The following is a 26,533-nucleotide window of genomic DNA, read 5'->3' as shown; positions in this document are numbered from 1 at the left end:
ATAAAAATAATGTGGAATCCGCGGCGTTCCCGAAGGTTTCGTGCCGTCTTTCTTCCCTTTTATCTTTCCTACGGTGCGAACGTCCAATGTGCTAATGAATTTGATCGTATAATAGTTTAATCGTGTTGCGGTATCGTTTTCACCCGAAGGATTAGTTTTGAAGGCAAAAAGGGACGATCGCTCACTCTCAGTAACCGCTTGGTTATTCTGGGAGAACTGGGAGTGGGAGTGTGTGTGTGTGTGTTGCATAACACACACACACACACACACACACACACACACACACACCTTTCTAGGAGCAATTTTTGTGGTCGGAAACCCACATGGAGTAGAACTTGGGGAGAACTTGTACATCTCCACACAGACAGTAACCAATCTCAGGATCGACTCCGAGCCCTGGAGCCGTGAGGTGACGTAGCTACACGCCGCACCACTTACATAAAACAAAGGGACCGATCGGTCCTCGGTCTTCACACTGCTGCCAGAAACACGTTGTACACGATTAAAGCTGAAAGACATCAAATACCATCCTTTATGTTTCTAATCAGTTAACTAAATATAGCAAAGCTTCAAGAAAAGGTTTCTCTACTTCCTTTCTGTCACTAATTCTATTTACCCAGGGATTTTATATAAACGTGCAGAAGTCATTTTCCTGCAACAGGTTTCATGTTTTCTCATGAAAGTCTTCCTCAGGCTTTTTCCATCCGTGTTTGCATTCACCTGTCATTTATTTTCATATTTTCTCAAAGCCTTTCAGATGGCATTCAGACTTTATTGTTCGTGGGGAGGTTTGAAATATGAGACAGCACGAAAATAAAAGCATGAAATGTGCTGTAAAAGGCTGATTTTCGAATTGCGCTAAGAACGTTTCTGTCTCTCTGATGCTTTTGAGTTTGTTCTTGTGAGATGCTGGGGCTAATATTAGAAATTAAGCCTCTTTGTTAGCTTCGTTGCTGACGCCTCTGCCATTAATCTCTCACCAACACACCTTTAAATCTACATGTATTCAGCTTAGTCAGTCAGTTTGCAGCTTGTGTAGGAAGCTTTATGTGCTTAGTAGGCTTGGGAAAAAAAAAATTACAGTTCTGGCACTGAGCCTTTAATGTTTTTCCCAGCAAATTTGCCATTTTAACCACTTTCTCATATTCGGCTATTATTTCTGCTTGATTATTGTGTAAGTCTGCCACGTCTTTAGCTTGGCTAAGAGAAACCTGTTCTGTTGAGGCCTGGCAGGTTAAAAGTTCACTACAACGTACCTAGCAAAATGTTAAGGTAAAAAGGTGTGGCGCAGCCGTCCGGTCACCTGAACCCACAAGAATAAACGTACCAAACTGTTCAGACCTCTGTAATTAGGGCTGTTAAGAGCTATTATGCCAGCAGAATGATCGGGTTTCCGTGTTGTCAAGTAAGAATGTTGAAGTTCCTTTGTGGGCCCTTAACCTAGACAACATCACACCGATGTCTCAAAGCAGTAAACATGAAGCGTTTTCTTCACAAACCACACACTTTTAATGCTAATAAGGACGCACATAGTCATGCAGGAGAGAGCAGGGACAATGTGAAGCTGAGTGAAATCTACAGTACTGTACGATGAGTAAACTTGCACTTGAAGAGGGTCAATACCGGTGAAGTGGGAGACAAAGGTCATCCTCTGTATCGGCACATTTGTTAAATGACGTTTTTTTTTTCAGGTTTGAAAGCTGTTTCAACTCACCTTTATTCTGTTCATTCATATTTCAAGCTGAATAAATGATTCCTTTTTGTCAATAATAACATTTAACCAAGCATTTAAAAATTATAATAGTAATAAAGTTTTTAAAAGAAATATTTGCAAAATTTGTATCATCTGTGCAGATTTTTGTAGAGTAAATACATTAATTGTGCTGAAGATGAAGCTCTGGTTTTTATTTGTTTGTTATTTTTCAATTTAAAAAAATTAATAAAAAGATTAATAAAAAAGGTTAATAAAAACTTCTGGGGACATCGATGTCCCACTTGTTCCGTCTTTAAGGAATTATATGCATCTGATATGATGAACTCTGATTTAAAATCATCATTGACTTTAAGAATAAGTTCTACCAGGTCTTCCTCATGTCTTTTACCCCTTGTTTGGAGTGTAAATCAGGTCCATGGCTTCTTGCTGGGGCATCAGGGGGGATCAGTGACCACAGACTGTCCTGTGTGAGTAAGATGATCATGCTATAACTCCTAACTATAACACACTATCAGGACTTAAACCCCTAAATGCTGTTACTCTTCATTCTTGTCAGCAGACTTTTTTTTTCTTTTCTCTCCATCCTCAGCATTTTTGTGTTAAACCCATGAGCACCACAATCAGCAGTTTTTCTACATGGGCACACGGACATCTCTTCATCTCATCACTCCAACACATTTTCGGCTTAAAAATCCCTTTTACGTGTTTCCATGTGTAATTATAGTGCAGTAATGTGGCCCTGAGAGGTTAATGTCCAATTCCTCTTTAAGAAGGCATCAGTGAGATGCACACACACACACACACACACACACACACACACACACACGATCCTGACCACTGATTACCTTAAAAAACACAATGTTTTTTTTTTTACAGTCTATAAAAGTTATATATTCTCTGAAAAATACTGAACTACCATTTTGTGGCTTGAATATGTCTCATCTGCGCGGAGAGATGCGTTCAGTGCTGCTCTAAAGCTTTGAAAGGCAATTACGCACCAGTTGTGCCATTTTAAACAGGAACACTGACCCTGGTTCAATGTGAAAGGTGCATTAAATAAAGGTATTTGTTGTAGGAAACTCCTACAATACAATACAAACTTCGGTATTATTTATTTAGGACAATGAAAGCTAAAAGAAAACATTTATCATAATTCTTTATTTACATTTTTATAATTTCATCCTAGTTGCAGTCATGTTTTAGTGTTTTAACATCAAATTTTAAACTATAATGTTTGTGGATATTATTATAAGTACTGAGAGGGTTTGAGTGCAGTAAAGAGTTTAAAGATGAAATAGAACAGTGTGGAGAGCTGGAAGGAGGAAGACGCACAGTGTGGAAAGCTGGAAGGAGGAAGACGCACAGTGTGGAGAGCTGGAAGGAGGAAGACGCACAGTGTGGAGAGCTGGAAGGAGGAAGACGCACAGTGTGGAGAGCTGGAAGGAGGAAGACGCACAGTGTGGAGAGCTGGAAGGAGGAAGACGCACAGTGTGGAGAGCTGAAAGGAGGAAGACGCACAGTGTGGAGAGCTGGAAGGAGGAAGGAGAGCAATAAGACGCACACGTTGTACTTTACACTTGCGCTCTCTGTCTGAACAACAGAAATAAAGACAACGACATTCAGTCAATTGTAATATTTTAAAACGCACAGAAAACACAGCACGGATCCGTGCAGTCTTTTATCAGCAATATCTGATAATAAGAAATAATATTAGCAATACCGAAGATATAAAACCGAAGCGCGTTTATAAATATCACGTGTTAAGCTTCTGCATAAATATTGTGCACAAAATATTGTGACAGGAATTTAAACAAATGAAATTAAACGAAACAAATCTGAACATTATGATGTAATAAATATCCGCGATTTTTAATTCACATAAAGAATTTATTTTTACTTTTTGGAATAAAAGTCTGTGAGCTCGAATAATTATTTATTATAATGATGTATAAACATATGGTTATTAGTATGATGTCATCATTTAGAGTCCTACAGATGTTAGATTTAAATTTTAAGAATTAAGAATTAAGAATTAAAAACAAAAATACTGTAATCTAACTTTCAGCCCTAAACTTGTGCGTCGAGAATTGTTTTTTTGTAACCCTATTAAAACTGATCCCGATAATAAAGTAGTACAATGTGAACGAGGGAAAGAAAAGTAGTGTGTTCACTTTGTACAAACTAAATTGAGCTACCAGTATTTCAGGTAAGATATCAAGGCAGAACGAAATACTCAATTGGCTATTTTGTGTGTGTGTGTGTGTGTGTGTGTGTGTGTGTGTGTGTGTGTGTGTGTGTGTGTGTGTGTGTGTGTGTGTGTGTGTGTGTGTTTATAAGGCATATGGTCACGTCACAACTCCCACGTTAACGCACTAAACTAATGTTAAAATGGAAAAAAGGTCAAATATTATTTCTCCAGATTGCACATATTTCCTGTTCACAGGAGATTATTATTATTATTATTATTATTATTATTATTATTATTATTATTACAGTTGGAAGATGTGAAAACAAAAGCATTTTTTTCATTTTGCACAAAAAACTTCAAAATAAAAATTAACCATTAAGTACCCAAACTTTCTTTAAATACCACTCTGTGTGTGTGTGTGTGTGTGTGTGTGTGAGAGAGAGAGTGTGTGTGAGAGTGTGTGTGTGTGTGTGAGAGAGAGAGAGAGAGAGAGAGAGAGAGAGAGAGAGAGAGAGAGAGAGAGAGAGCAGGTGCACCGGAAATGCTTCTTTTCTCTCCATAATGTTTGTTTCATGCAAATTTTACAAATCCGTCCGTGTTTACGGAGCAGCCTGCTGTCTGAAGCCCACCAACGACCCTCAATCCGAGCAGCAGAACAAACATGTCCAGTGTTCCTCTGAGCACTGTGTTGATTCAGCTGCTACATTATTAATAATTAACACACAACAGGCGCGCGCGCTGATTAAAGTCACGTGCTGTTCACTCATTAGAAATAAAAGTAAGATTTAAGTAAAAAAAAAAAAAAAACAAAACAAAACAAAAAAACAATTTTTCCCTTCCGGTGATGTAAGACATTAACACAGACTACCAGAGCGCATTCTTCGTGCTCTTAAAAGCCCACATTAGCCCAAAGCAAAGCTGCTCTGTCAGAACACGCTCCTGTACACAGCTTTATTTTCCCCCGACGACCAGCTTCCTATCCACTTTTGACCCATTAACCCAAAACCACGCCCACATAATTACCCAATCAGGAGTGGCTTATTAGCCGCAGGCTGTTTGGGGAAAACAGTCGGGTTCTGTAAAGACCGTCAGCTCTCACTCTCAATTTCCTACTGATTTTTTTAATTTATAAATATATGCCAATGTTTAGAGCCTTTTGCTTTCATACAGCCTCAAAGCAACAACACCACTGTACATGTAATATGTGCTATTTATAAGCAGTTCAGCTGGACATGATATATGATCATACAAAATGTTCTAAATGAATGATATAATAGGATTTTATATGTAAAAAGGGTTCGTTTAATACAGCTGAGAAACCGGTGGCACTGAGACACTGAATGCATGAACATTTCCCAGCAGATTCACAATGACATTATTTCCAACTTTCCTCCCTGAAAGCATCGCGTGAAAGAAACCCGAATGTCATCCTGTCTGGCCTGGTGAGCTATTAACAAAACCCTCCATAACTATTGTGTTTCCTCAAAATGTTTTCCTTTTTGCCGAACATGAGCATTTGCAAATGAATGATATAGTGCGAGTACCCACACACACCACCTATTCTCTCTCTCTCTCTCACGCACACACACACACACACACACACACACACACACACACACAACACCTATTCTCACAACACCTATTCTTTCTCTCTCTCTCTCTCTCTCACACACACACACACACACACACACGAGGCTGTGTAAAGAAGTTGGTAGTTAACTGTTCTTTATTATTTTAATTATTATTACGGACAGGAATGTAAATGGCCTGCGCCTGAAATACATTCAACATCTCACTGGCATTTTGGAAAAAAATGTTCCTTTAAAGTCCACATTTTCTCTCCAAAAGTGGGGAAAAGTCCGTCAAGTGCTAAGAAAATGTGTCCGACGTCCGTGCTGCTGCCCGATGAAGAAAAACCTCCTCAAAATGATCCAGTTTCTGCTTCCGAATGAAATTTTGTACGTAAAAAAAATCCGATTAACCGAAAAGACAAATCCCCAAAATTCACCTACTCTAAATGTGTCTTGTACTTTTTTTTTTATTATTCCTTTACACTTTATTTCTCCCTTAGACATGTAGGGATCACGCCTCCAATACAGAACTCCAGGAGAACCAAACCGAAATAAGCAGCGCGCTGTTCTTCACTTCATCTGGGGAAATTTCAGGGGGGAAAAAACAAACAAAACAAAATAACCCAAAGATTTAACATAAAAGTATTAACAATCTTAAATTCCGTCAACGCCAGCTAAAATGTGGTCACTGGAACGGACCCATAAACCTATATACAAGATGCAGCTCGGCTCAAGCTGATTAAAAACACAAAAATCTCTCGCAGACTAAAAATAACCGATTTAAGAAAAAAAAAATCTGTACAGAGTTCACAGTCTTGCGCAATGTTTATTTTACTCCAGAGCTGAAGAGGGCAATGGGGTGAAAAGATGAAAGTCGGGTTGCTTAAAACCGACTGTAATCGTTTTGATGCACAGAAAAGCTCTTCCACAGGGTTGCATGATTCTCTTTCTTCTCCAAACACAGGGCTCCTCTTTTTAGAATATGATGCTGAACATCTATTTTGTTAACTCTAAGTCCGTATAACTTTTTTTGTTTTAATATATTTATATATAGAAACTCAGCACACTATTAAAAACCGTGAGAGTGAAGTATGTGATCGAGTGACTGAAGGGTGGGAAAAAAAGTGAGGGGGAGAAAATAATAAAAAAATAAAATACAATAACCACCACCAGATCACAAGACTTGGAACCTCCAGGATGCCTGGTCTTTGTAGTCCAAACAGTCCGCCGTGTTGAAGTTGAGCTTCCAGGAGGATGCCGCTTGGTCCTTGTAATCCAGGCAGTCAGAGGTGTTAAAGGTCAGGCCGGCACCGCTGTATGCCTGGTGATGGTGGTGGTGATGGTGGTGACCTGAAGATTGGCTGATGTGGTGGTGGGGGTGTGTAGACATAGAAGATGGTGTCATGGGGCTCAGTTGGTGCGGGTGATGGTGCGAGTGCATGGGTGTCAGGTAGGAGCTGCAGTCCACGCCACTGAAGTAGGATCCGGATGGTGTGGGGTAGCTTTGGCCATATGTGGCTGTTTGATTGTAGGACATAGGGTAAGAGGAAGAGGTGGCAGAAGAGGCAGAACCAGAGATGGAGCGCTGCATGCAAGAGGCGCTGGAGGGCGGAACAGGCTCAGAGAGAGACGAGGAGGGAGGAGGCGCCGAACCTGGAGACATGGCTGGGCTCCAGATGGATGAGACGGTGCCAATTGAGGTAGACATGCTGTTGTTGGTCAAGGAGGAGGAAGAGGAGGAGGTGGAAGAGGAAGCAGAGCCGGCGCTGGAGACAGCCGGTGGTGTGAACTGGCCACTGCTCTCAGAGCCTGTGCTTTCTCTAGTGGGAGACGATTTTTTCTTGACTGGCCGAGCTTTTGTGTTGCTGTTGCCACTCTGCTGCTGTTGACGACACTTTGCCCGACGGTTCTTAAACCACACCTGAAACACAAACACACACAGGATGAAACAAGCATGCACAAGAATGTATTCTGCAGTTAAAACTGCAAACATAATGAACATAAGCTAGAGAAGTAGACCATCATTCAGACACATCTGAAATATAATCATACCCACACACACACACACACGCACACACCACGACTGAGCCACATTAAATGATTAAGAGACCTTTCGTGCATGCCTGAAGGGCAAAACCAGAAAGCCATTGTACAGTAGCAGTGCGGAGAACTAGTTATTGGCTGATAGTTGCATTAATTTGCATGAAGGCTCTTTCTGTTCAGGCCTGTGGATCTCATTACAGCACAAGGAGGTGGCAGGAAGATATTAGGCTATCGAGTTTCACACCAGAGATGGTAATTCAATAGCACAAGGAGGGTCTTTCCAAGTAGAGTGTTTTATTTCACACCCCCATTCAAGGGTAAATAAAATTAGTCCAGTATGAGGACAAATAATCATCAGAGATGTAGTGAGAAAGAAGCAGATGTCTTCATTTCACAGTTTACATCAGCTCAAAAACGTCTGATGATATAGAAATCAAGGTGGTAAATCATTCATATTTAGCTATAAACATATCAAGCCTTAACAACAACTTTTTCATGGGATGTAATATTCAGTCCCTGCACTAAAAAAAAGGAAATTTCATGCAACGAGAATCCCAAGAGTACCTTATAGGAAGCGATTTTATTTGGTGAAAAAAGGTAACACACTGCCACTAGTCCAGATTAAATACTTTAAACCAGCAGCTTAGCCTTAAACACCAAATGACAGACCAAGTTACTGAACGTCCAAAAAAAAAAAAAAAAATGCAAGAAATATTACAAGAATCAGTAGGGGGCGTTAGCCTAGGAGCTAGCAGGTCAACTAAAACAATTTTATTGTTAACGTAGTGTGTGTGTGTGTGTGTGTGTGTGTGTGTGTGTGTGTGTGTGTGTGTGTGTGTGTGTGTGTGTGTATATAAAATTATAAAATAAGTATATCATAATATATATAAATAAGTTAAAAAAAACTTAAGCGCCAATTTTTTAATCTTTACACAATGTAGATTGCTTATTGATTAAGTAAATTAATTTTAAACAATTTCTTTAACACTGAACAAATAAAACGTGTTTCTCCTTCTGAATTTGCTTGAAAAGAAAAAAAAGGGGGAAAATAGAAGGGGAAAAACCCCATCAAAAATAAACAAACAATCAAATAAATAAATAAACGAACGGAAACAAACAAAACAGGAAAAAAAATAAAATTTTCCAATCAAAACAAAAATAAGTCAAACAAGTTCATTCTGTGTTGTCAGTAGATGCTCATGTAGGATTTATAAAGCATTACTCGAATCTTACCTGCACTCTGGATTCAGGTAAATTGATTTTTAGGGCCACTTCCTCGCGCATGAATATATCCGGGTAACGCGTTTTGGCAAAAAGAGCTTCAAGAACATCGAGCTGTGAGCGCGTAAAGGTGGTTCTCTCTCTCCGCTGCTTCCGCGGTGTTGCTGCAAAAAACACACAAGTAAAACAAAATAAATAAATAATAATAAATTTAATTAAGTAATCAAATACAAGAAGAAAGAATTATAGCTTGTAAGGAAAAAAATTAAAACAATTGTGAGTTTTGTGCAATTAGGCCACTGTTTTTTTTATTTAGATAAAATATACTAGAACTTTTTCCATACTGTTGAAAAAGTCAAGCACTGAAAAAAAGTCTGGAAATTAAATGTGTTTTATAAAAGTACAAATCTACACACACACACACACACACACATATATATATATATATATATATATATATATATATATATATATATATATATATATATATATATATATATATATATATAGCAAATAAATATACCGCCTTGTTTATGCACATTGCTGTGGACGATTTTATGCGCTTTATGGAGTCCGTTTTCTGTCAAAATGTGCAATTTAATTTCGACAGAAATGAAACGCGTTTGGTGAGAGTTTATGAACAAGAGAAATGAAAAATAAAAGTCCTTCGAGCGTGCAATTTGATCAGGAAGTGAGGTGAAGTTTTCTTGTACTCTTCATCCTTATGACAGACAAAGCAACATTTAAATATCACATACCTGCTAAACTAAACTCACAAGGTGCATCATAGGAAATATAATGAATACATGATTAAAACTGTCTAAAGAGATCTCTTTACCTCCTGATGTTACTTCTTCATTCTTCCTTCACTGCACACGGTTTTTTCTCTTTCCTTCTCTGTCCTATATCATACCTGACTCAACTCATCTCATTAACACACTCTTCAAGAGCTATAAATGCGTGTCTAGTGCCGAGAAACACACACTAAAAAGCTGATGCAGGCTTACTGCTAATCCCCAACATCAACCGCAACTCAGTCCGTAGAAGATTTTTTAAAGCCCCTAAACAAATGTTTCAAAGAATTACAAGAATGTGAGCTCTATATTTTAAATCCGTGTAAATATTTTTTTTGCTAGATCTTTTTGTTGTTAATTAAATCTATTTGTGTTGTTCTGAGTTTTTATATGCTCCTAGTTAACTATTAGATATGCTTTAATATTTTTCTGAACAGCTGACCGACAGCAGTGTGAAAGAGCGAATAAAGGCCTTCAAAATTCACCACAGTGGAAGCAGTACATGTTAAAGGTGTGTGTGTGTGTGTGTGTGTGTGTACCTGGATAGCCGACGGAGGGATGCAGCAGGTCCATGGCGGCTCCGCTCAGCCCCAGGCCGTTCATGGCATAAGGGGGCTGTTTGAGGTATGACATCATGCTAGAGGCAGGCGCGGGTCGCCCCGGTTCGGCCCAGATCGCGCGCGATTCGCCCCGGTAATGCAGCTTGCCTGAACGCTGAAGCCTCCAAAAAATACAGATCCTGAAACAAAGTCGGTGTGTGTGAGATTAATGCGCCACTTATCGAACAGAAACCAGGGCAACACTGCATATTGTAAACAGCAGATCAGAAGTGGTTACAAAAACAACAAGCAAACAAACAATTTGATACCAGACCCCTTTTTTATTAAAAAAAAAAAAAAAAAAGGACATGCAAATTGAAGGACAAATGTAAAACAGATTAACAGAAGTAACTATTCCAATAATTAGTCTAAGTGGCTTTTAAGTAAGTAAATCTTAAAAATACATGTGTGCATTTTATGCGATGGACATCATACAATAATAATAATAATAATAATAATAATAATAATAATAATAATAATAATAAATAATGTTAGGAGTGCATGCGTAAACTAATTTGAAATTCCTGACTATCCACAAATCAACAGACCAAAAGAAATCTGTACATTAAATAATAAAATATATATAGACTTTTCCCCAGATAAAAACATTAATAAAGATTTCATGCGTTCAGCTTATCTAAAACATGCACAAATATAAAAATGTAAACTTAATTTAATACCCTAACAACTGAATTAGCTTTACTTTAAATAATGCATTATTAATCGAATTAACGGCCAAAGTCGAGCCACTTGCAACGTTTGAAAATACATGTGAAAGCTAAATCTGTAGGCCTCACTGGCCTCCTGCTCAAAATGAGCCATTTCTGGGAAACAAAATATTACAAATCATTTTAATTCAATTAGAAATATGGAGGTGTAAAAACAGAGAGGAGCAAAGTCTTAATGAAATCATTGTTCCTCTCAATGACCCACCCCCCCAAAAAATAAAGCTAAAATATAACGATTAAAAAAAACCTTAAAAAACAACCACCAAACATTTATTTTAATAAAGTTGTGTGTGATTTCATTTAAAAATCCTTACTTTAAATATCGTTCTAAATAAAACATCTATTTAGATTATTTTACCATGTGCGTTTATTTACTCTACACTACACAAATAAATTGTTGCTTTATATATTATTAGGCTTTTTAATCCGCATGCTAAAAAAATGATAGAAGTGATGAAAAGCACCCTGAAGTCTAGGACATGATAAATGAGTCTTAAACAGTAAATCTGAAAAAGGAAAAGAAAAAAAAACAACGACATTGTGTTACTTGTTCTGTTATGTAAGAGACCTGTATGTGGTATTTGTGTATTCGGAGCTTTTGCGTTATCTATTTTGACTTAAGTAAAAAGGAGAGACTTTGCGTGCAAATGAAGCCAATTGCAATGTAGATTAACGCTCCAGGGGAACAGGACTAACAGCGGCCTTATCACTAAACTACATTAACAAAAAACACAAAAACACGCCTCTCCAATTAGGCTGCAAAAAGCATCGACCCCAAATCTGTAAGCCGTTTATAAAATAATATAAAATTTTATTATTTAAATGTTCAGTGTTAATGTCCGAACCAGAGCACAGGGTATTTATTAATGACACATTTAGGGACTTAACACAAAAAAAAACAGTTGTAGCTTTAATTAATTTGATCTTTAGACGTTCATGCGAAGTTTTTTTTTTAGTAAAGGATTAAATAGATCCTAGATAGGCATCAATACAACACGAGAACATATAAAAACAAACAAATAAATAAATAAAATAAGTTTTGCTTACCTCTTTAAAATATCCCGGTCGTGTGTGTTTTCTCAAATTCTTGACACAGCAGCAATAAAAAAAATATCCAACCAATAGAAGAGATCAAGAAAGCGAACAGAAGAAGAAAAAAAAATCAACAACAAACAAACCCCAAATAAATGAGTTTAAACTCCTAAATCTCTGTGTGGGTGTTTTTCTGCTTTAAATGGTTAAATCTCAAATTCTCAGCGTTGTGTTTTCGACGCAGCTTTTTATTGTTATTAATTTTATTATTATTATTAAAAAAAACCCCAGATATACTCGTTTTAAGCTTTCGGAGGCTCGTCGGTGTAAAAGGTGATTGCTAATGTAGACGGATGGAGATTGATCACCTTCTCCTAAGCCTGCCTCTCTAAGAGCACAGGACACCTGCAGCTCAGCTCTGTGTCAACCAATCAGCGCTCTCTGCAGACCTGATTGACGTGGAGTCCCGCCAATCAGCTTTCGAGAGTGAACTCGAAGCGCCTCCCACGCCATCCTCCCTTCGTGACCGAGCACAAACACGAACCTGCAGCAGCGACTGGAAGACTTTTAAAGAGGGAAACAAACTCCTGAAAACGAAGAGAGTGTTAAAATTCAAGATCTGAACTGTTTAAGACGAAAAGGCAAATGGAAATATTTATCCAACACGACTGTGAATCGCTTAAAAAAGGGAAAAAAAATCTAATATGAGAAAAAATACTGTATTTTTAAACGTCACTAGAAATAAAGAAAATGTGGATAAAATAAAAGATTCATGATTTAAAACAAACAAAAAGAAAATCCAAAATAAATAAATAAAATAAAGCACCGAATATTCATTAAAACACAAAAATGTCTCAACGAATAATGATCAGGATTCTAAACTTCAACACAGCAGATTTACAGCAACACCGATAAACAATCTAACATAAAAATAAATAAATCAATAAAATAGAATAATAAAATGATTCGTTGTCTACCTTTTAACCTATTTGCAGGACGCGCGTCCTTTAAATCAGCACTATGGATTTAACACGGGCTACAAAATACGGCATAAAAAAGTTTAATTTATCTACTTTATCTATTTTATTTTTATTATTGTGATCTCATTCTCATGAATATTAATGTGCGACTAATCCCCACTTAGAATTAGATTTGGGAATAGTGCTGAATAAAGTTTAATAGGCGGTCTCTTTTAACAGGGAAACAAGGAAAGGGAAAAAAAGAGGAAAACATTTTTTAGGGTTGAGAGAAAATCAGAAAAGCATCTTATTTAATGATCACTGCTGCTGCTACAAATAACACTGTTAATAAAATGGCAATGAAAATAAATCAGCTAACAGAATATGAAGAAGGAGTTTTATTTCCTTTGGCTGTTTCTCTCAGGCTCAGAGACGGACATTACAATTTTAAGGAGCTTCGCTTCGGGGTCTTTTGTCGGTGTCACCAAAATAAACTCGCTCTAATTGAGCTTCGGTCTGAAAGCGAGCTGATGTTCAAAGCAAGTGACCGCCGTAAAGGAACCAAATTACATTTTTTTGTAGGCTCTACTATACGGGCCGTCTGAATCAAAGAGCGGCTTTACAGAGATCTAGAGAGATCCACACGTCTATAAAGTCATGGAGAGGAGAAGAAGTGGCCTATAGAATGGAACTGAGATGCTTCAGTCAATAGCCAGGAGAAAAACAATGGAGGAAAAGTTATTGGGTGTTGCACAGAACAAGGCTTGTTGGAGGAAAGAAAATAGCATCTGGTGATATCTTAGTGATTTAAGAGATTTTTGAACTTTGGAAGAAAAGTTATAGGGAAAATGTAGACTAATAATAATAATAATAATAATAATAATAATAATAATAATAATAATAATAAATACCAATAACAATAAAAATAATAGTAAAAATAAAAACAATAATAATAAATACAACAGCAATAATAATAATAATAATAATAATAATAATAATAATAATAATAAAAGTAGGTGTGATACTTCAACCCACATAATTCGGCATTAATTTCTTAATTAGTAATTAATTCCTGGGACGCTTGCTGTTTATTTCTGTTCTATATCTTTCATAAAAACAAAGTATCAGGATCTCAATTTTTTAAATTTATTTTTAACTAACGCATTTTTTTTGTCTAATCCCAAATTGCACACGATTTTTTTTCCTCCCCTGAACGCCGAGCTCACAAATCTCGGGATTAGAGGAGGCGAATAGAGGAGGTGGAGGAGGAGGAGGAGGACGAAGAAAAGAGGGAATCAAGAAAAAAAAAAAGAAAAAAAAAGTTTTGTCTCTTTAGCCGGCAGAATTGGAGCAGCTCGCGGGATTGTAGAAGTGTCGATTCTTATTACAAACGACGAGGCATAAACTAGTGATATATTCAAGGGGGAAAGAAGGGCCTTCTGATCCAAACAGCGGGACGGTTTCTAACCCTGTGTTTTATTTTCATGTGGAGCCGATGAGGAAGATCAGCTGAGGAAGAACACCTGCACACAAAAAAGTCAGGAACCGGGATCCAAAAACATGGACCTTCCTTTACAGCCTCTAAAGTGCGGCGTCACTGCTTTATTTATTTATTCATAATAATAATAATAAAAAAAAAAACTTCTCGGGAACCCAAATACAGACTGGACCCATAATACAGATAAGAAACACAGGTAAGAGAGTACTGTTATGTGGGAATTATAATCCTAAATGTTATGTTTATCACTGTAAAACTTTTGTCAATGTTCATCAATGAGTTTATTTATTTTAAAAACAATATATATATTTTTTATCTTTAAACAAATTAAAATAGCTTTGCTACATTTTTTTTATAAATTCGAGCTAGTTTAAATTTTAGGGTTTATCCGAATCCATCCAGGTGTTTATTTATTTATTTTTAATAGCTTGGGAATTTTTTTAATTTTCTATCTATCTATCTATCTATCTATCTATCTATCTATCTATCTATCTATCTATCTATCTATCTATCTATCTATCTATATATATATATATATATATATATATACATACATACATACATACATACATAATAAACGAATAATTGTTTGTCGTTTTTTTTCTGTTCTGTGTATATTGTTCTGATAATTTTTTGACAAATCTCAGACAGGTTATTAAGAAAACACTAGAATTTTCTATGCTCACAGCTCAAACTAATTTTTTTTATCAAGATTTATCCAAACATTTATATTTACAATCGATTTAAAGCTTCATCTTAACTGCAGCCAAGAGTCAGCAATTGTTTTGAGTCGGTTTGTTTTTGTAGAAAGTCACTGAGATTTAATGAGAAGGCTACTTAATTTGTCAAATTAGTCGTGATTAAAAGAACATAATTATATAATGTTGCGGGACACATTAGGAGGCAGATGATTACACACTGGCTGTGGCTGCGTTTAATAGATAATGATGGCCGTTTCCAAACAGCCTGAAATGGTTTAAGGTGGTGATTTTATTAGGAAAATAAAATCCCAGCACGGCTTCTTTTATACAGATTACACGGCCAAGGCTGTAGGAAAAAATACCCATCATATGCGCGCGCGCAAACACACACACACACACACACACACACACACACACACACACACACAGAGACAGAGAGCACGCGCGCTCGCGTGTGTGTGTGTGATCAGTTAAGTGATTATTGTTAAGTGTGAGCTGTACACACCATTACAGTCACCACACAGATGTGGAAGGGAAAAAAGAAGAGAAACAAACAGAGTCTTGAGGGGGGTTTGTAGATTAATGTGGAGGTATCAGGGTAAGAGGGAGCTGTCAAAGCTCATTTTGGCCCATAACGTGATCAGTTTCCTCTCATAAATGAGATATTTTAGCTCATGAAAAGCAGAAGCTCAACAAGAAGTGCTCTTTAACACGTCCATTTCCCTCCAACACCAGCGCAGTGGAGTATAGAGTGTCCAAGCAACATCAACACCTTTTTATTTATTTAGTAATTTATTTAAGTTCTTTAATGAATATATTTATTTAATATTTTGTTCCCCCCCAAAGTGTTTATCATTAGTTTGACTAATTTCTAGCTTTAACCACATATTGTCCTTAAATAAAAATAAGCAGAAACGTGAAGTAAAGCAATCTAGCTAATAATGATCTGTGATATTAAAAAAATAAATAAATAAACATCTTAACCCACATTTAACGAAGTTAATATATTAATAAAATTAAATAAATAAATTAGCTTGACATTAAGTTATACAAGTTATACTGAAGACACTCTATTATATATATATATATATATATATATATATATATATATATATATATATATATATATATATATATATATATAAATAAAATATAAAAGCCTACATTGTGCACAAGCCCAGGTTTATTTCTTTATTTATTTATTTAAATCATCATTGCTTTTTAAACACCGGTCACAGCTCTGAGGAAAATAAGAAAATAAGAAAACAAGGCCGCAGGAGTTTTGTTAAGAGTATGAAAGCATTTCAGGTTTTATTGATGACTGGTCATTTTTAGGAATAAATAAACAACGTTCACACGATAAGACAGCAGCACGCGAGATGAACCAGAGAGACGTGTATGAAAGCATTTTTAAAGTATACAATAAATATTAACAAGGTCCTTGAGTTAATGCACAAGGTCGTGAAGATGGTTAGCTGTCGCAAAAAAGGACAAACAACAATAAATTAATTGTTTTTAAACTGCTCCTGGAAACAGGATTTCACACGCTCGTATTCTCCTCTCATGAAACGGTGACGTGAAATGTACATCTTAACCATTCAGTCTAAATAAAAGCACTTAAAAAGTACTCCGAGATTCCTGCCATGGAACATCCCAAATTTTTTGGTTAAACAAAAAAATTTAAAAAACAACAAACAAACAAACTAACTTTCTTTTTTTTTTTTTAATGCAACATCCCCCTTAAAGAGATCCTATACATTTAAAAAGTAGTTGAATTAAAAGTTATACATTAAGTAATAAAACACTGTTTGGAGTAAAAGAAGATTTAGAGTTTTTTTATAGATAAAATGCAGAATTTTTTTTTTTTAAACGCTAAAATAACTATAAAACGATGTTGTGTTTGTACCTCAAAATGTTCAGTCCTAATCTCCACTGGGAAATTAACACACATTCATATGATTGAAGCTATGCGTCTGTCTGAAACAACAAACATTAAAAAGTCAGTGGATCGTCGTGGAGCTTCCTGTCCGACGTGGTTATTCGGTTCTTTAAAAAAATGGTTGTTTTATCACATACGAGTACCTTTTTAAGAACGATTGAACAATCTATTAGTGTTGAAATGTAATCTCAGTATAAAGAAAACCAAAGGCATTAGAGTGAATGAACACACACCAGCCCCTGGGCTGCAAACGCTGACCAAACTTTTATCTAAAGCCGAAATAAACGTAAGTAATGCAATGCTTGTTATAATAGTAATAATAATACGTTTCTCAAAATTGTAGTAAACATTCTTCTTTTTTTTCTGCAGTAAGTTTAGTAAGTTTTAGTGTCTGTTTTGGAAATCACTGAAGGACACACTTTTCTTCTTTCTTAGCCATCTTTCCTTTGTTCTGTTCCAGAGTCCGCTCCAGGTGCTCATCCTCCTCCTCTGCCCTGCAAACACACACACACACACACACACACACACACACACACGGTTAAAGGTCCAAAGACCAAAGTCCAGAACAGGGAGTCAAGGAAATGACAACTACACTTCTTCCATCTTCCAGTTAGTGGAACTCTAATATTCTGTCCATCTCCTGCTTCCTCACTGATCTACAGACCTACATGACCTCTGAACACAGAGCAATTAACCAACTGGTGATTCACAAGTAATGGAAAAATCATGCCTGGGCACTTAGAGGCCTTTTCCTGGCTCAGCGATCCCAGCTCAGAGAAAGAGAGAGAGAGAAGTGGACATACTCTTTTTCCTGTGCGTCGAGATCTCGGACCAGAGCATCACGCTTGTTGACCAGTATGACCAGCTCGTCTAGAAGCAGCTGTTCCCGATGTTTCTGGGCTTCAGTCTTCTGCCAGTCTGAATTAAAAATGACAAAGAAAGGCGCTTCAGGAAAAATACGTGTCACAAAAAAAAAAAGACGACCATCTAATGACCGTCTTTACCTGAGAGCGGATAAAAGCGAAAGCCTCTGGACTCTCTGCCCAAACTCCACTTAAACCTTATCACTGGTCTTGTGTAAACTTTATAGTGCTATTATATGAAGTGACTGCTGCTTTCACACACTTTAAAAAAAAAAAAAAAACAACCCTTTTTTTTTTTAGGTAATAAAGTTAAAAACGTGAGAATATTGGCAGAGAGAAGAAAACACAAGAAGAAACCAACTGAATTCTGTTCAACTGCACAACGTAAAATTCCTAACACTCCTGAACTGAAGGATCGGTGCAGGATAAAGAACAAGATTCTTACAGACTCTGACTCACGATTCCTCATCGTAGCCCTAGATTTAAATTCTTTAACGTTCATTACGTCAACACACCGAATCTACCTAAAGGCCTGTGTGTGCGTGTGAGAGAGGTGACCTGGCCAGGTAGGCAGGCCTGCTGGTCTGAAATATCAGCCTGGCTAACAGGATCAGCCATTACTGATTTGAGTGGAGATTAGAGCCTAGCTCACAGCCAACAGGACATTTGGTTACCAAGCCCATTCTTCAGCTCGATGTAAGAACATACTGTGCATGAGTGAGTGTGTTCTCCACATTCAAACACTTCACGAGGGAAAAAAATAAAGCCTATAAAACTCCTATAAAAGTGTGAGTGCTGCTCAGGGCTTCTCTCTTAAACACCATGTGTCATGTCAACATTTAACCGTGATTGATTTCTCAACAGAAAAAAAAAAAAAAGGAGAAGAAGAAAGTGCGAGAGATAAAACGGTCAAACGTACAGCCTGAACCTGCGAAAATGTCAATCCTTAAAATAAGTGGACTTTATTAAAGATAAATATTTCTGTTGTGCGGCGTGTGAAATCGCGGCAGCTGGGCGGTACGCGTGCATCACGCTGAGAGCCGAGGCGGGCTCTAAAAGGTCTCCTCCGCTGCCTCGTTTAGCCTTTGAAGTGAAGCACAGAAGCAAAATGAACACAGTACTAATATTTGGCGAGTTATTGCGGCGCTCCAGCACCAAAGGAAAGCGCTCGGTCTTTAACCTAATCAAAAGCGAATGCTGCGAGTGCTCTGCAAATACGGTGTCACATTCTTGTGGTGTCACAATACTATTCTGCGAGAATCGTATAGAACGAGGGAAATATTAGCGTCTGAGGGAATATTGCCGTCTGAGGGGGTCCTTTAAGTTCAGTGTAAGATTGCCTTCACTGCCTCGCTTCTTTCACACAAATTCTCTCTCTGTACTGCTTCATTCACTCTCCTAGTGCATTAAAGGGGAAAAAAAAACAATGGGCACTTCAGAGAGAGTGAGTGAGCTACAGCCAACAAAACTTTTCCAGAAAGGTAGAGTGACACAGAAAGAGAGAGAGAGTGAGGGAGAGAGAGAGAGAGAGAGGGAGTAAGTGAAAGTGTAAGAGAGGCGCTGTCGACTCGGTCCCACCTCCATTTCCCTCGTCATCACTCTTGGCCAAGAAGCCGAAGATGCTCCCCAGTGGCCGTAACAGAGGCTGCATGCAGCTGTCAGTCAAGTCTGGAGCATCCCACCCTCCTCATTAAGAAGGTAAACAATAAAGAGGGGCGATGAGAGACACGGACAAGAGAACAAGCAGATCCGCCCCTCCCCTTCACTCAGGCCCACCTCAAGCTCAGTCCCAAACTCATCATGGTCACTCAGGGAAGCTCCTAAACCCCTCCCAAAAACTAAAAAAGTAAAAAGGGGCAAAAAAGTAAAGAGGAGGGGGGGGGGGTTTCGTGGTAATAAAAAGTGGTGTGTGCAGTCTGTTTGGATTACTCCTCTCTCTCTCACTCTCTCTCTCCTCATTGCCCTGGGCGTTCACGTCAAAACTCACATGGTCGCTGCTTATTCAGATAACCCTAACAATGCACGCCAACGGTAACCATGTGAGCCCTCAGAAGCTACACAAGAATGCACTGGCTCAAATCCCCATGACCCTCCTCCAAAGAGAAATTTATTCAAGAGCGCAAACTGCTCAACGGCTCTCCGAGTGCTTCTTCCGAGAGTTCCCCTTTAATATTTCCAGGAAATTTAACAATCAAAGGTGCAACTTTGCATTCGCACCCTGTGCAAAGATAGCAAGCGGGATTACATTTCAGAGCGTTCCTTTTCTTACGATGTTTTTTTTATTAAAAAAAAACAACAAAAAACCCAGGAAGTACGCGAGCTCGGAAACATCCGGCGCACAATACGTGATCTTATTACAGAAGATTTGGGCTGTGCATGGATTTGAGTGGCAACGTAAGATGGCGTTGGACGGAGGCCAACTGGGGCTCAAGACAAAGACTAACATGGCGCCTACAAAGGAATAGAAAGAAGAAGTTGACAGGAAAAAAGTCTGTGGAATGGCACCTTCATCTACTGCACAGCTAAACCTGACTCCACAATAAAAGTTTTATTTAAACAGAAAATTATACATACAGTCGTCTGGTCTGTTATATATATAAATATAAATATACATAAAAAAACAACCTACAAAGTTTGAATCATTTCATGAAGCAATGAAAAAGAAAAAATAACCAGTAGCCATAAAATCTCTGGGAAACGAACACACATTCGATTACATAACCGAAGGTACTTTTTGATATCAGAGAACGCTAATATAAATTATATCCTGAGGGACAGCGATCAAGAAAGTTTGACATAAAAAAGAAAAAGAAAAAAAAGACACCGGTTTAATATTTACTTCAAATTTCACACAGTGGTAACAGATAATGTCCGTATTTTTGCTGATCTTACTGCATTCTCGTCTACAAGCCGATTCGCCTTTGACTGATCTTCGTGAGGTCAAACTGTGAAGATAAAAAAAAAACCCTCTGGTGTTCGTTCACCGTATTCACGACGTTCCTGCTTGTGTTAACGTGTTCATTTCTAACCCCAAAAAAAGTCTATACGTGACGTTCGGGCCAAAGTCGTAGCAGCTTTGCGACATAGCCAAGAGGCTCACAATGGAGGAAATGAACAAAACGAATTAGCATTAGCCCATTGACGTGGCTGGTGGAGTGGAGGGCTAAAACGCTGACAAAGAGCTCAGGGAAGGAAAGTGTGCTGCTTTTAAAAACTGAATCTGTGCAGCACTTTATCGAAGACTGCACTAAGACCGGAACGGTCCAACGTGACAGGAAAAAACCGACAAGCGTTCGCTTGATTGAATCGAACCTTTATAGCAGGAACTGGATTAAAAATTCCTTATTGTATAAAACATTCATTTTGAGCTTTCGGGACTTTTTACGGTATCGGTCTGTGAACTTTACGTGGTCGGAACTGAGCAGAGTAAATGAAATGAGAATGTTGGAAAAAAAGTGAACAAGAGAGAATGTTAAGGGAATTGTTAGGAAAATCGACTGGTTTAGAGATAGAACATATCCCTATCGTTCCCTATAATTAAACATATAGCTGTGAGTTTTTTTTTTAAAAAATACGATCGGTTCGATATTCCGGCGCACGTGTGTCCGTGTCATCCTGTTAACTCATCCGAAGGTGGTATTACAGAACACAGTATGAAGAACCCAGAGGTGCTCGACGTAATAGATCTTATTTTATTAAACACCGAAATGAGGATAATGTCAACTAAAAAGAATGTGTGACTGGAATATAAACATCCTTTTTGCTGAAGAGTATTACAAAAAAATCAAATAAATAAAAACCCCCAGACCTTCACAAACACCCCTGAAATCTACACTGCAATGGAAATAAATAGATTTTTTTTTCTTCTCGTGAATAGTGCAAAAAAAAAGGAGGAATTGTCACCCTGCCTTATCTGCAGTTCCAGTCAACTAGCAATCTTGAAAGAGTTTGCAACATCATCAAAGGCGGCCATTTGACAGGATCCTGGCACTGCACCTAATCAATCTGAGGAATACGCCGGCCCGGGCGGGTAACAAAGCTCAAATAGATTTACAAATGGGGTTGTTGGGGGGATAAGCTCCTGCACAGGATTACATATTGATTTTAAACATCTTAAAAAAAAAAAAAAAAAAAAAAAAAAAAAAAAAGATTATCATATAAAACCGTAACAACAACAACAAAAATAGGGGACCTATGCAGAAATCCCTTTAAGAGAGGCGCGTCCACTTTCAAATAACACGCCCCGGAGTGCACCGAGTCTGAACTGAGAAAGAGATGGAGAGAAGGAGGGGCAAGAAGGAGAGAGAGAGAGAGAGAGAGAGAGAGAGAGAGAATGTGTAAGAGAGAGAGAGAGAGAGAGAGAGAGAGAGAAAGTGTGTGTGTGTGTGTGTGTGTGTGTGCATGGAAGGCAGATAAAAAAGCCAAAAAGGATCAATTTAGAGGCAGAAAAATAAGAACCATGGCATATTGTAGAAGGCCACATTCAATCCATGGCCCTTCTTTTCACCCTCTCCATAATGTTGCCTGCAAATCCGGAGGACCAAAGAACGGGTTATCGTTTAAACGCCATGAACACTCGCTGTGTGATTCTTCTGCTTATTTTAGATTTTTAGGAAACCTGCATATGAATCTTCTGCACATTGTCGATCGGCCTGTGTGCGTGTGTGTGTGTGCACGCGCGTGTTAAAAAAAAACAAAAAAAAAAAACAAAAAACTTTGCTATAATTTTATAATTTAACATTTACGCCTGCATTACAGTCCTCATTTTCAAAAAGCCCATTTTTTCAGTTTTAAATCTAGAGGAGAAAAAAAAAGAGAGAGATGTTTGCAGAGAAACGAATACAAGCGCTCGCTTAATATAAGAACTAAACATGGGCCAAAGTCTCTAGAATCGTCTTGCTAGTACAGGTTGAGTTTTCTGTGGAAAAGGTGACATAAGTACCATATCAGCACCTACCGGAGATGAAGTGTCTGTGCTTTTTGTGACCTGTGTGTGTGTGTGTGTGTGTGTGTGTGTGTGTGTGTGTGTGTATATAAACACCCCAGTGGTCTCTATTACTACTGTCGTCAGCCGGCCAAGCAAATCAGAAATTACCTGTCTGCGTTGGCTGGCTGTGAAAAGACCTGTTGGAGCACCAAATAAGAAAGTGATGCACTCGCTTCCCTCACCAGCAGGTCAGAACTATCACTGCTTCGCCCAAGAAAAGAGCTGTCTCTGAATGTTAAGTGCTGAAGCTTGAGAGAGAGAGAGAGAGAGAGAGAGAGAGAGAGAGAGAGAGAGAGAGAGAGACGGCCGATAAAAGGTAACAAGTTTCCAGTTTATGGGCTGATACGGAAGGCACTGGATATGGTGTGATGTATACATCATTTCAGTTTTTCAGTTTTTGTAATTCAGTTAGCTTCCACTCACCGCAGTCTGTGGTCAAACAACCTGTGACTAAAATAATCAGCCATTAAATCGTAATATGTATAAAAAAAAACCAAAAAGCAAAAAAAAACAAAGCAGCATGATAACTCGTTTAACATTAAAAACCAAAACCTTTTACGCTCGAGTAAGCATCAATCATGTAACAAAGCCTCCCCCCGACGTGTATAAAAGTAAGCTAAAGACGATGGCAGGTAGAGGCGAATAAACAGAGGGAGGTGCACGGCGGCGGCGACGCGGCTCTCTGCTTAGCTATGCGTGTCGTCCGTCGGCCCCTCAAACTAATTAGAATTGATTTATGATGGATCAGGTAGCTTATCAGGTGCAAAAAGAAATTACCGTGGCTAGCCGAGGGGTGCAAGGGGTCACCATCGAATAGCAAAATCAATTTGCATCGATTGCGAAAGGTTCATTTTGCGAAAGCCGGGACACAGTCAAAGGGATTAAAGTTAACCAGACAACTTTGATACAGGCCCCCCCCCCATTCGACGTCTTTTCCGGCTTGAATAACGCACTCGGAAAAAAAAAAAAAAAAAAAAAAAAAATTTTTTTAAAAAAGATTATGAATATAGGCGTCACCTTTGGGCACATCATACAGACGCGGTATTGATACTTACATGACATTTGCACTTAACAATAACAGCCAACACACTCAGGAGAATGACTTAGTTATATTATAGTAAACAGAATGAAAATGTGCGGGAGGGGGGGAGAGGATAAATTCTCAAGTGGTCCGTTGTTGTTAAAAAGGTGAGAGCCAAGGTGCAGAGAGAGAGAGAGAGAGAGAGAGAGAGAGAGAGAGAGAGAGAGAGAGAGAGAGCGAGAGAGAGAAGATGAGGATTTTTTTTTGTCTTTCTCTCACGCAGCGTTTTTTTCACCCCCTCCCACTTCTCCATCCCCCAAATCCACTCTCGCTTACCTTCAATCGCCAGCATTGCTCTTAACTCCCGGTTCAACAGCTCGAAGCGCCTCTCCAGATCATGCTCCCTCTCCCTGGGCAAGTTGTAAAAGTTCATCAATATGTTAATTACGAAATCATTAAACACTTAAAGAAACCTTTAATAAACATTGATTCGAGCACTCGCCGACACCTCGCCGTGCCACATTAATCTACTGCAAATAAGTGATACCCAAACGGGCAGCGGCGAGGGCTGGTCGGGGCGATAGGACAGCGGAGAAAAGAGCTGTGATTAAGAAGGGAAAGAATGTGAGAGGGGGTATCAACGGGCAAATTTAATTTCAGCTCTTTCAAATGTATTGGAAATGAGCTCATTCCGGTGCGTAATAGAATTCGTCCTTCAGAGCTTGTTCGCTGACAAAGAGCGAAATGAAAGGGAGAATAATAATAATAATAATAATAATTATAATCAAGACTCTTTTAAACCGAGCGCTCAGAAGTGCGTTTTAATTTTTTCCCCCCCAGTGATATAATACGATTAGGACGCTTCGATTTGTGGTTTTGCAGGAGCTTGGGAACTCTCCCTCCCTCTCAGGAATTAAAACGCTGACCTGGATTTCCTGTGTGTCCCATTCAAAGAAAAGGACAGATTACAGAACAATTATCTTTTCTCTCGTTCGTTCTGCACGGAACGTAAGATTACATAATAGCTGCTTTTAAAATGGAACCAGACGTTAAAATCGGTTACAGCGTTCGCGTCGTGGTCACGTTCGCTTTCGAATAACTCGTAAGTCAGAACAGGGTGATCCAATATGGCTAATGGCTGAAATAACACCAGCACTGAATTTCATTAGAGCCGCGAGGTGACTGACGTGATTTCATTTTTTCCCGCCTGAACCTGGAGTAGGGGGAAGGCGGCGGAGGAATAAGCCGCTGTGCCCTTCACCGGCTGACCTTCATCCTGTGCCCTGGTCCCAAGGGTCGACGATTTTGAAGTGTAAGGTGTCTCGACATTAAAGGTGTGTGTACGTAGTCGGTGACGCTTCACCGTGAGAAAGAAAAAATAAGAGAGTGTGAGAGAGAGAGGAGAAAGAAAGAAGAGAAGGAACAGAGGGAGAGACGAAGGGGCTTGAAGAGGGCAAACAGGAACTCACAGCAGAGAGAGCTGATTCTGGCGACGGATCAGAGCGTTCTTCTTATTCACCAGCGTGAACCACTCCTGCATCATGGCCTCCTCCTCCTCCTTATTCTTCCCTATAGGAGAGAGTACACACACACACACACACACACACACACACACACACACACACACGTGTAAGCGGACATATGGCAGAGGCACAGCTACTAGAGTAGACATACCATAAAATCCTGCTATACTTCAGCGATCTGCATTACTAATAAGTATCTAATTAACAGCAGCCATGTTGGTGTAGAAACCTCTTTAACGCTACAAGCTTCTTAAATAAGCCTCGTTTTAATTTATAGTACGGCAGCCGCCCGATACGTCACGTATCAGATCTGTAAAATCTATCATTTATCTCCCGAGTTTATTTATACGCTAGGTTGAGATCTGAAACTATTCATCCTGCTGATTAATTATTGAGTATAATAAAAGGATAACTTGCAGATCTGCCACTTGAACCTTTCTTCTCTAACTGTTTACTGCAGCACTGACAGTAAAGCTGGTGAATTATATACAGTATTTGCTTTACCGTCAATCACCGTGTATAATCTCGCACCAGCTTTACAAGACGTCCGTAAATTCAAGGTATGCAAACTATATTGATTGTAATTGACGCATATTTACTATTTAATGCTAAATAATACTGTACAATAATGCGTTATAAATACACACAGTTCATTTAAAAGAAAGGTGGCATGATATTGTAGAATGTCGTATCATGATATTTCTCAATTAAGTATTACTGAATATGTGATGATAATAATAATAATAATAATAATAATAATAATAATAATAATAATAATAATGATGACTAGAGTTCCATCATCATGGTAATCACTTTTTAATTATTTTTTTAAAATGCCGGACCACCGTCACACGGTTCCCCGGCCGTTTCCCGAACCTTTCCCTGTCCCTGAACCGTAGTGCATCAAATGAGATTAGCCCACCGACTCTTTCTCAGTCGCACAGATCGACACGCAAGTTAGGAAGCCGGCCAGATGTGTGTTCGGCGGCGACGTATTAGACACTTCACACGATGCTGCCATTGTCAATAAGACGATGCTGGATTAGGAGGCCGGATTACAGGCGGCCTGTTTTGTTCCCACACTAGCTGGGATTAACGTGGAGACTTTGTGCTGCTTCAGAAACCACCAGTTCCAACAACTTCCAGACTGGA

At 38.5% G+C, this 26,533-nt stretch overlaps 2 protein-coding genes across 6 annotated transcripts in view; both read right to left on the bottom strand.

The window, feature by feature from the left end:
- Positions 1 to 5,610: 5,610 nt before the first annotated feature.
- otx1 (orthodenticle homeobox 1) lies at positions 5,611 to 12,262 on the bottom strand. The gene is made up of 4 exons (XM_027142975.2): positions 11,906 to 12,262; positions 10,071 to 10,270; positions 8,750 to 8,901; positions 5,611 to 7,394 (listed from the first exon to the last, which is right to left on the bottom strand). Exons 2-4 carry the CDS (start codon positions 10,165 to 10,167, stop codon positions 6,648 to 6,650), a joined length of 996 nt encoding a protein of 331 aa, XP_026998776.1. The 5' UTR covers positions 10,168 to 10,270; positions 11,906 to 12,262; the 3' UTR covers positions 5,611 to 6,647.
- Positions 12,263 to 16,328: 4,066 nt separating this feature from the next.
- ehbp1 (EH domain binding protein 1) overlaps positions 16,329 to 26,533 on the bottom strand; it is a 155,709-nt gene continuing 145,504 nt past the window's right edge. For all 5 annotated transcript variants that reach the window (XM_047821214.1, XM_047821213.1, XM_047821212.1 and 2 more), the window contains 4 exons: positions 25,328 to 25,427; positions 24,195 to 24,268; positions 17,791 to 17,905; positions 16,329 to 17,481 (listed from right to left, as the gene is read on the bottom strand). In XM_047821214.1, the coding sequence (XP_047677170.1) occupies positions 17,391 to 17,481; positions 17,791 to 17,905; positions 24,195 to 24,268; positions 25,328 to 25,427 (380 nt within the window). In that variant the 3' untranslated portion in view covers positions 16,329 to 17,390. The remainder of the gene's footprint in view (positions 17,482 to 17,790; positions 17,906 to 24,194; positions 24,269 to 25,327; positions 25,428 to 26,533) is intronic.

The sequence above is a fragment of the Tachysurus fulvidraco genome, chromosome 12 (genome assembly GCF_022655615.1).
Source record: "Tachysurus fulvidraco isolate hzauxx_2018 chromosome 12, HZAU_PFXX_2.0, whole genome shotgun sequence".
NCBI classification, from domain to species: Eukaryota; Metazoa; Chordata; class Actinopteri; order Siluriformes; family Bagridae; genus Tachysurus; species Tachysurus fulvidraco.
The sequence above is the reverse complement of the archived record's forward strand: the minus strand, read 5'-3'. Positions and strand labels throughout refer to the sequence as shown.

Coding starts and splice junctions, on each gene's coding strand:
- otx1 (XM_027142975.2), bottom strand. CDS start 10,167: ATGATGTCATACCTCAAACAGCCCCCTTATGCCATGAACGGCCTGGGG. Junction 8,902..10,070: donor TCCCTCCGTCGGCTATCCAG/GTACACACACAC, acceptor TGTTTTTTGCAG/CAACACCGCGGAAGCAGCGG. Junction 7,395..8,749: donor TACCTGAATCCAGAGTGCAG/GTAAGATTCGAG, acceptor TTTGTGTTTCAG/GTGTGGTTTAAGAACCGTCG.